Source organism: Babylonia areolata, chromosome 31, assembly GCF_041734735.1.
Source record: "Babylonia areolata isolate BAREFJ2019XMU chromosome 31, ASM4173473v1, whole genome shotgun sequence".
NCBI lineage: Eukaryota > Metazoa > Mollusca > Gastropoda > Neogastropoda > Buccinidae > Babylonia > Babylonia areolata.
Genome location: NC_134906.1, coordinates 19,454,356 through 19,463,851, shown reverse-complemented (window position 1 = coordinate 19,463,851; position 9,496 = coordinate 19,454,356). Strand labels below are relative to the sequence as shown.

The 9,496-nt window shown below is 43.6% G+C and overlaps 1 protein-coding gene and 1 non-coding gene across 2 annotated transcripts in view; one reads left to right on the top strand and one right to left on the bottom strand.

Annotated features, from left to right (window-relative positions):
• The window catches only part of LOC143276039 (ATP-binding cassette sub-family A member 2-like), a 98,718-nt gene that overhangs the window by 6,170 nt on the left and 83,052 nt on the right, over positions 1 to 9,496 (top strand). The window contains exons 4-7 of the mRNA XM_076580426.1: positions 135 to 244; positions 1,865 to 1,976; positions 4,388 to 4,548; positions 8,992 to 9,113. Coding sequence (XP_076436541.1) covers positions 135 to 244; positions 1,865 to 1,976; positions 4,388 to 4,548; positions 8,992 to 9,113 — 505 coding nt within the window. The remainder of the gene's footprint in view (positions 1 to 134; positions 245 to 1,864; positions 1,977 to 4,387; positions 4,549 to 8,991; positions 9,114 to 9,496) is intronic.
• Trnas-gcu (transfer RNA serine (anticodon GCU)) lies at positions 2,659 to 2,730 on the bottom strand. The gene has a single exon. It is a non-coding gene; the product is annotated as a tRNA-Ser (tRNA).

Here is a 9,496-nt window from a genome sequence, read left to right as displayed (position 1 = left end):
CCTTCAGCAGGGCTGAAGTAGCAGTTTCCAGCACTTGTGATATATTGCTGTCACATCTTGATCCTTCAGCAGGGCTGAAGCAGCAGTTTCCAGCACTTGTGATATATTGCTGTCACATCTTGATCCTTCAGCAGGGCTGAAGTAGCAGTTTCCAGCACTTGTGATATATTGCTGTCACATCTTGATCCTTCAGCAGGGCTGAAGCACCAGTTTCCTCCTATTACCACCTCCTTAGACACCCCCTGTGAGGATGATCAATTGTTGCAATGCAGGTGCCATTGTTCCCAGAAAGAAATGAGGTGTTCGGGTAAGGGGGCGTGGGGGTGGAGGGGTTTGTGGGGGAGGGGGGAGGAGAGGGGCTGGGTCTGTGGATGGGGAGGGGGTTGGGGGGGTGCAGTGATATTGATTTCTGATAGCTGACAAGGACCCTGAGTGGGAGGGGGGGGAGCTCTTCAATTATTACCACTCCCAGCATGTTAGTCACTCTTTCACTGCACTTCTGCGTGTTTGTTTGCTTGTTTGTTTGTATGCTCTCTCAGTGTTTCTCTCTCTCTCTCTCTCTCTCTCTGAGTGGGGGGGGGGGGGGGGGGGTGCATGTGCATGTGAAAAGTGGTGTGAATGTCTGTGTTGGTGGTGTGAATTGTGTGTTTGGGGGATGTGACTGAGAGGTGTGTGTGTGTGTGTGTAAACAAGATACAAGAATAGGTGTGTTTTAAAAAAAAAATCTCTTAACAGATGTATTGTTGACATGATTGCTGATAAAAAATATTTAAAAAAAAGGGGGGGGGGTGACATTAAGAAAAGCATTAAATTCACGGTACAACAACACAAAGTTTCTTCATTCAATAAACAAATTCATAAACAAATATTTAACACAACATGTGTTTCTACAGTGCATTCTACTTACGAAAATTGTCAAATTAATTATATTAATAAAAAAAAAGCAATCAGTAAATAGAATTGAGAAAGGAAAATAAATGGAAGTAAACCGATTATATAGATAAACAAAATGAATAGAAGTATACCAATTATATAATCAAATAATAGAATGCAATTAGTGCATTACCGATAATGTGCTCAATTAAATGATCATATGTAACTAAAAGTGCCTTCATTTTCATATACATCTCAGACATATATGTGTGTTTTGTGTGTGTGTGTGTTTGTGTGTGCATGTTTGTACATGTGCACAATCAGTATCTCTGAACATTATTTTGATTTCAGTAAGGTCCTTCTTTTTTTCTTTTTTCTTGATGAGAATGTATTGACCCTGGTGGGATTAGATTTGAAAGCCCCGTTCATGGGAAAATGGTGATTGGCTGTGGAATGATAGCATGAGGCAGGAGACGATGCATTAATGATGAATGACAGAGGTAAAATGGGATTGGAGGAAGGGGGGAATGTAGGCAGTGGGAAGGGAGGAAGGGGGGAATGTAGGCAGTGGGAAGGGAGACGGCAGGGCCTTGTTCTTCCTGTTCTTTTTGTGGCTGCACATACTGAAAACTGGTCAGTGTTTATAAAGAAGAGGAAAGTGGATTATCTTTTCTTTTCTTTTCTTTTTTTTTTAAAGAGAGAGAAGAGTACCACTCTTTTTGCACATGTAGACACACTGTGTCCATTGTTGTTTTTTTTCGTGTGTGTGTGTGTGTGTGTGTGTGTGTGTAGTATGTGAATAGCATAGAATAGAATAGAGTAAATTTTGTCATGAAACCATAAGTTCTGTGTGTGTGTGCGTGTGTGTGTGTGTGTGCGTCTGTGCATGCGTGTGTGTGTGTGTGTGTGTGTAAATAGTAGAAATTAGAATACAACAGAATAAATTCTGTTCTCCTGAAACCTGAAGTTCTATGTGTGTGTGTGTGTGCAGGCCGTTACCATGCGAAACCCTTACCATCAGCCGGCCTGGTGTCACTGCTGCAGATGTTCTGTGAGGGTGGGCAGCGTGACAACCATGGCTTCATGAACTTCTCCAACTCCAGGTGAACACTCCTCTCTCTCTCTGTTGGTGGGAACTCTCCTCTGTCCGTCAGTGTGTCAACACCCCGTTGTCGTCATGGTGGCCGAATGGTTAGCGTGCTCGATTCTTGCCCAAGTTCCCTCAGTTCAGTCCCCAGTTTCTCAGTGCAACTGGTGGGGTGTGTGTGTAGAGATTTTTTTTTTCCAAACTCCAGGGTCAGTGTATGTGCAGACTTTGTAGTGCCTGAACCCCCTTCATGTGTACACACACACAGAAGATGAAACATGCACGTTAAAGATCCCGTAATACATGTCAGCTTAAGGTAGGGGCTATGGAAACGAAAAGCATACCCAGCATGCACATGCCTGAAAACAAAGTATGGCTGCCTACACAGTGGGTAAAAACAGTCATACACCTAAAAGCCCACCCATGCATACAAGTGGGAGTTACAGCCCACAAACGCAGACGATGAAGGATGATAACGTAGTAGTAGTTGTCATAGTCAGTTCAGTTCAGTTACTTAGGGAGGCATCACTGCGTTCAGACAAATCCATATACGCTACACCACATTTGCTAAGCAGATGCCTGACCAGCAGCGTAACCAAGCGTGCTTAGTCAGGAAAATGTGATTTTATTGTTGCATGTTTCATAGACTGGCCAGTTGCTTTGCAATCTGCGGAGAGCACCCGACACAAGACAAAAGAAGGGGACACCTGGGTTCGAACCAGGGACCTCTCGATCAGCAGTTGAATGCTCCACCATTGAGCTATATCTCCTGCAAAGTAGTCAGTGCAGGTTCAGTGTTTCACTGTGATGCACATGAGATCCGCAGTGTTGTAGTAGTCAGTGTAGCTTGGATGTTTCACTGCGACGCACGTGAGAACCGCTGTGTTGCAGTAGTCAGGGTAGCTTGGATGTTTTACTGTGATGCACGTGAGAACCACGGTGTTGTAGTAGTCAGTGTAGGTTGGATGTTTTACTGTGATGCACGTGAGAACCACGGTGTTGTAGTAGTCAGTGTAGGTTGGATGTTTTACTGCGATGCACGTGAGAACCATGGTGTTGTAGTAGTCAGTGTAGGTTGGATGTTTTACTGCGACGCACATGAGAACCAGAGTGTTGTAGTAGTCAGTGTAGGTTGGATGTTTTACTGCGATGCACGTGAGAACCACGGCGTTGTAGTAGTCAATGTAGTTTAGATGTTTACTGCGATGCACGTGAGAACCACGGTGTTGTAGTAGTCAGTGTAGGTTGGATGTTTTACTGCGACGCACGTGACAACTGCGGTGTTGTAGTAGTCAGTGTAGTTTAGATGTTTTACTGTGATGCACGTGAGAACCACGGTGTTGTAGTAGTCAGTGTAGTTTAGATGTTTTACTGTGATGCACGTGAGAACCACGGTGTTGTAGTAGTCAGTGTAGTTTAGATGTTTTACTGTGATGCACGTGAGAACCACGGTGTTGTAGTAGTCAGTGTAGGTTGGATGTTTTACTGCGACGCACGTGACAACTGCGGTGTTGTAGTAGTCAGTGTAGTTTAGATGTTTTACTGCGACGCACGTGAGAACCACGGTGTTGTAGTAGTCAGTGTAGTTTAGATGTTTTACTGTGATGCACGTGAGAACCACGGTGTTGTAGTAGTCAGTGTAGTTTAGATGTTTTACTGTGATGCACGTGAGAACCACGGTGTTTAGTAGTCAGTGTAGGCTGGATGTTTTACTGTGATGCACGTGAGAACCACGGTGTTGTAGTAGTCAGTGTAGGTTGGATGTTTTACTGCGACGCACGTGAGAACCACGGTGTTTAGTAGTCAGTGTAGGCTGGATGTTTTACTGTGATGCACGTGAGAACCACGGTGTTGTAGTAGTCAGTGTAGTTTAGATGTTTTACTGTGATGCACGTGAGAACCACGGTGTTGTAGTAGTCAGTGTAGGTTGGATGTTTTACTGTGACGCACGTGAGAACCACGGTGTTGTAGTAGTCAGTGTGGGTTGGATGTTTTACTGCGACGCACGTGACAACTGCGGTGTTGTAGTAGTCAGTGTAGTTTAGATGTTTTACTGTGATGCACGTGAGAACCACGGTGTTGTAGTAGTCAGTGTAGCTTGGATGTTTTACTGCGACGCACGTGACAACTGCGGTGTTGTAGTAGTCAGTGTAGTTTAGATGTTTTACTGCGACGCATGTGACAACTGCGGTGTTGTAGTAGTCAGTGTAGTTTAGATGTTTTACTGCGACGCACGTGAGAACCATGGTGTTGTAGTAGTCAGTGTAGTTTAGATGTTTTACTGCGATGCACGTGAGAACCACGGTGTTGTAGTAGTCAGTGTAGTTTAGATGTTTTACTGTGATGCACGTGAGAACCACGGTGTTGTAGTAGTCAGTGTGGGTTGGATGTTTTACTGCCATGCACGTGAGAACCACGGTGTTGCAGGGCGACCCAGAAGTTCCTGAACCAGCTGCAGGTGGTGGCGGAGAACCACAACTTCTTCAACCCTGGCTTCACCCCCCAGGAGATGGACGAGTTGCCAGACCTGTACCGTGCTGTCATCAATGATCCCGCCTTCCTCCATGACGCCTTTCTGAACGCCACTGGTAGGGAGTCTGTGTGTGTGTGTGGAGGAGATGGGGGTTGGGTGGGAAGGGTATGTGTGTGGGGTGGAAGGGTGGGTTGTGTGTGTGTAGGGGTGTTTGTGTGTGTGTGCATGTGTGTGTGTGTGTGTGTGTATGATTGTATGTATATGTGTCAGTATGTATGTGTGTGCCTGATTGTTTGTGTGTCTGTCTGCATGTGTGTATGATCACATGTGTTTGTGTCAGTATGTATGTGTGGTTATATGTGTTTTTTTTTTCTTTTTTTATATTAATTGAATGATAGATGTACATAGTTACATCTGAAAATGATTATGTATTCATTCATATACATACATACATACATACATACATACATACGCACAGTGATAGACAGACAGATAGACAGAAAGAAGGATTGATAGATGATCTGCCTGCCTGCCTGACTGCTGGATGATCAGTACTGCTAAAGCATCATTACTGCCACACAGCTGTGTCTGTCGCTCCTGCAGTGATCAGGTTCCCTCCCCCTTTTCAGTGGTCCGCAGGGAGAAGACGGACGTCTGAGAGATGGGTTTACCGGGACGGAATCCACCCACCCAGGCAAATTGAATCTGTCTGGGATTGGGTGTTTCCAGGACAGTAGTTTCAAATAGAACTCCGCAGTCACCATTTCCTCACTTGACAAGGAAGTGGTGGTGCAGTTGATTTCTCATCTGATGGGTTTGGGTTCGAGCCTTGCTCATGTCATGAAAAACGCCAGTCTCTGTATTCGTACAGGGGGTCATTTTGCATGTGGATTAACCTGTCATTGTTACACTGCCATAATCATCTAGACTGCGAGAGGTTAACCTCCAAGCTCACAGTCAAGATGTTGTGAGTTTGAATCACAGGCACCTAATATAGAAAATGGGCATTTTCACTGTCCTTACCGTGTTGCCTTTCTGATGGTAGTGTGGAGTGATGGCCTAGAGGTAATGTGTCCGCCTAGGAAGTGAGAGAATATGAGTGTGCTGGTTTGTGCTTAGCCGCCGATATTTTCTCCCCCTCCACTAGACCTTGAGTGGTGGTCTGGACGCTAGTCATTCGGATGAGACGATAAACCGTAGAAGAACCTACAACAACAAAAGGGTTGTTCCTGGCAAAATTCTGAAGAAATATCCACTTGGATAGGAAAAACAAATAAAAACTGCACGCGGGAAAAAATACCCAACAAATTGGTGACGCTGCAGTGTAGCGACGCGCTCTCCCTGGGGAGAGCAGCCCGAATTTCACACAGAGAAATCTGTTGTGATAAAAAGAAATACAAATACAAATGCAAATTAAACAGGTGCCCTTCCCCACCACCACCCCCACTTTTCTGGGATGGTTATCCTTGTCGGTCAGTCATCAGAAGCGGTTGTTTATATTTAACCTGATTGTCACTGGCTATGAGGGCCCATGAGGGGTCCATATTAGGAAGATGAGTAAGACTTCCAGGCAACCACATGACCAGGAGCCAGAAAAGGAAACACCAAAAGTAGTGAATGTTTGTGACATGACAGCTGAAATGGTAAAGTAAAAAGTAGTGAATGTTTGTGGCATGACAGCTGAAATGGTAAAGTAAAAAGTAGTGAATGTTTGTGGCATGACAGCTGAAATGGTAAAGTAAAAAGTAGTGAATGTTTGTGGCATGAATGGTAAAGTAAAAAGTAGTGAATGTTTGTGGCATGACAGCTGAAATGGTAAAGTAAAAAGTAGTGAATGTTTGTGGCATGACAGCTGAAATGGTAAAGTACAAAGTAGTGAATGTTTGTGGCATGACAGCTGAAATGGTAAAGTAAAAAGTAGTGAATGTTTGTGGCATGACAGCTGAAATGGTAAAGTACAAAGTAGTGAATGTTTGTGGCATGACAGCTGAAATGGTAAAGTAAAAAGTAGTGAATGTTTGTGGCATGACAGCTGAAATAGTAAAGTAAAAAGTAGTGAATGTTTGTGGCATGACAGCTGAAATGGTAAAGTAAAAAGTAGTGAATGTTTGTGGCATGACAGCTGAAATGGTAAAGTAAAAAGTAGTGAATGTTTGTGGCATGAATGGTAAAGTAAAAAGTAGTGAATGTTTGTGGCATGACAGCTGAAATGGTAAAGTAAAAAGTAGTGAATGTTTGTGGCATGACAGCTGAAATGGTAAAGTAAAAAGTAGTGAATGTTTGTGGCATGACAGCTGAAATGGTAAAGTAAAAAGTAGTGAATGTTTGTGGCATGACAGCTGAAATGGTAAAGTAAAAAGTAGTGAATGTTTGTTGCATGACAACTGAAATGGTAAAGTACAAAGTAGTGAATGTTTGTGGCATGACAGCTGAAATGGTAAAGTAAAAAGTAGTGAATGTTTGTGGCATGACAGCTGAAATAGTAAAGTAAAAAGTAGTGAATGTTTGTGGCATGACAGCTGAAATGGTAAAGTAAAAAGTAGTGAATGTTTGTGGCATGACAGCTGAAATGGTAAAGTAAAAAGTAGTGAATGTTTGTGGCATGACAGCTGAAATAGTAAAGTAAAAAGTAGTGAATGTTTGTGGCATGACAGCTGAAATGGTAAAGTAAAAAGTAGTGAATGTTTGTGGCATGACAGCTGAAATGGTAAAGTAAAAAGTAGTGAATGTTTGTGGCATGAATGGTAAAGTAAAAAGTAGTGAATGTTTGTGGCATGACAGCTGAAATGGTAAAGTAAAAAGTAGTGAATGTTTGTGGCATGACAGCTGAAATGGTAAAGTAAAAAGTAGTGAATGTTTGTGGCATGACAGCTGAAATGGTAAAGTAAAAAGTAGTGAATGTTTGTGGCATGACAGCTGAAGTGGTAAGGTAAAAAGTAGTGAATGTTTGTGGCATGACAGCTGAAATGGTAAAGTAAAAAGTAGTGAATGTTTGTGGCATGACAGCTGAAGTGGTAAGGTAAAAAGTAGTGAATGTTGGCAGCATGACAGCTGAAATGGTAAAGACCACCTGGCTGTCAAAGGGTGCAGGCCACAGATCAGTGCTGTGACAGTTAAGCTGTGAGCTTATGAACTAATCATCAATTTCATTTGGTAATATTACATGTCATTTTTTTCCCTCAAAAACATTGCATAAAAACAATCCATATACTTTACATAGTTTCATTGGTTTGAATCCCATATATGCACTGGGACTTTTACTCTCCCTTCCACAATACCTTGAGGGGTGGACTGGATGCTAGTCATAGGATGAGATGATAAACTGAAGTCCTGTTTGCAGAGTATGCTTAGTGCGTGTAAAAGAACCCATGGCAACAAAAAGGTAGTCCCTGTTAAAACACTATGGAAAGATATAGATTGATAAGAAAACAAATACATTTGGAGAAAGAAAAAAGAAGAAAAAAAAGGATGGTGCTGTATTCTGAGGTACGAGAGCAGGCCAAATTTCAAACAGAGAAATATTTTGTGACAAAAAGTAATGACATACCATCCCATAGCATGCCACGCCACACCATAGCATGCCACACCACACCACACTGCACCACACCACACAACACAACACCACACCACTTCACACCACACTGCACCACACCTCACCATATCACACCACACCATACCACACTATACCACTTCACATCACACTGCACCACACCATACCACACAACACCACACCACACTGCATCACACCACTTCACACCACACCACACCATACACCATACCACATGACACCACACCACACCACACCATACCACTCAACATACCACACCACTTCACACCACACCACACCATACACCATACCACATGACACCACACCACACCACACCATACCACTCCACATACCACACCACTTCACACCACACTGCACCACACCACACCATACTACACAACACCACACCACACCATACCACACAACACCACACCACACCATACCACACTGCACCACACCATACTACACCACACTGCACCATATGCACACCAATTACACCACACCACACCATTTCATACCACACCACACCACTTCATACCACACCACATGCACACCATACCATACCACACCACACCACACCACACCACACTGCACCATATTCTCACCAATTACTCCACACAACACCACACCACACCACACCATGCCACACACTTCATACCACATCACACCACACCATGTACACACCACACCACATGCACACCATACCATACCACACCACACCACACCACACCACGCCACACCACTTCATACCACACCACATCACACCACACCATGTAAACACCACACCACATGCACACCATACCATACCACACCACACCACACCACACCACACCAACTACACCACATCACACCAACTACACCACATCACACCACACTACACCACACCAACTACACCACATCACACCAACTACACCACACCACACCACACCACATCACACCAACTACACCACACCACACCACACTACACCACACCACACCATGCGAGTTTTTGTGTGTGTTTTGTTTTATCAGATGTGAATCTGGTGGGAGTGTTGAGGGATGAGAATAGCACAGAGCAGTTCATGGTGCACACACTGGGCATACCTGACCTGGAGGTGCAGGCCCTGCTTCACTCCTCCATACACCCCAAGGAGGTTGGTGACCCTGCAGGCCTGGTGTGTGTGTGTGTGTGTCTTTGTGTGTGTGTGTGTGTGTGTGTGTGTGAGACACAAAGGTATACCACGAGAGTTACGGTTTTGTAAGGTTTGTAACATGTCTGTGATTGGTGATGAGTTTCATTTTATGATGGAATGTCCCAATTATGATCAGTTACGAAACAGATATGTTCCTAAAAAATATTTGTCTCCAAAATCGGTTTTTAATTTTTGTAATATGCTCAAAGGAGGCAAAATAGTCATTTTCGCTGTAAGTAAGATGATTAGACTTGCAAATGTTGCCAAGTTATACATTTGTGTTTTCTCAACTTTCATGTGACATTGTTGTGTATTTGGAAATGTTTGTTCTGGGCACGAAAAGA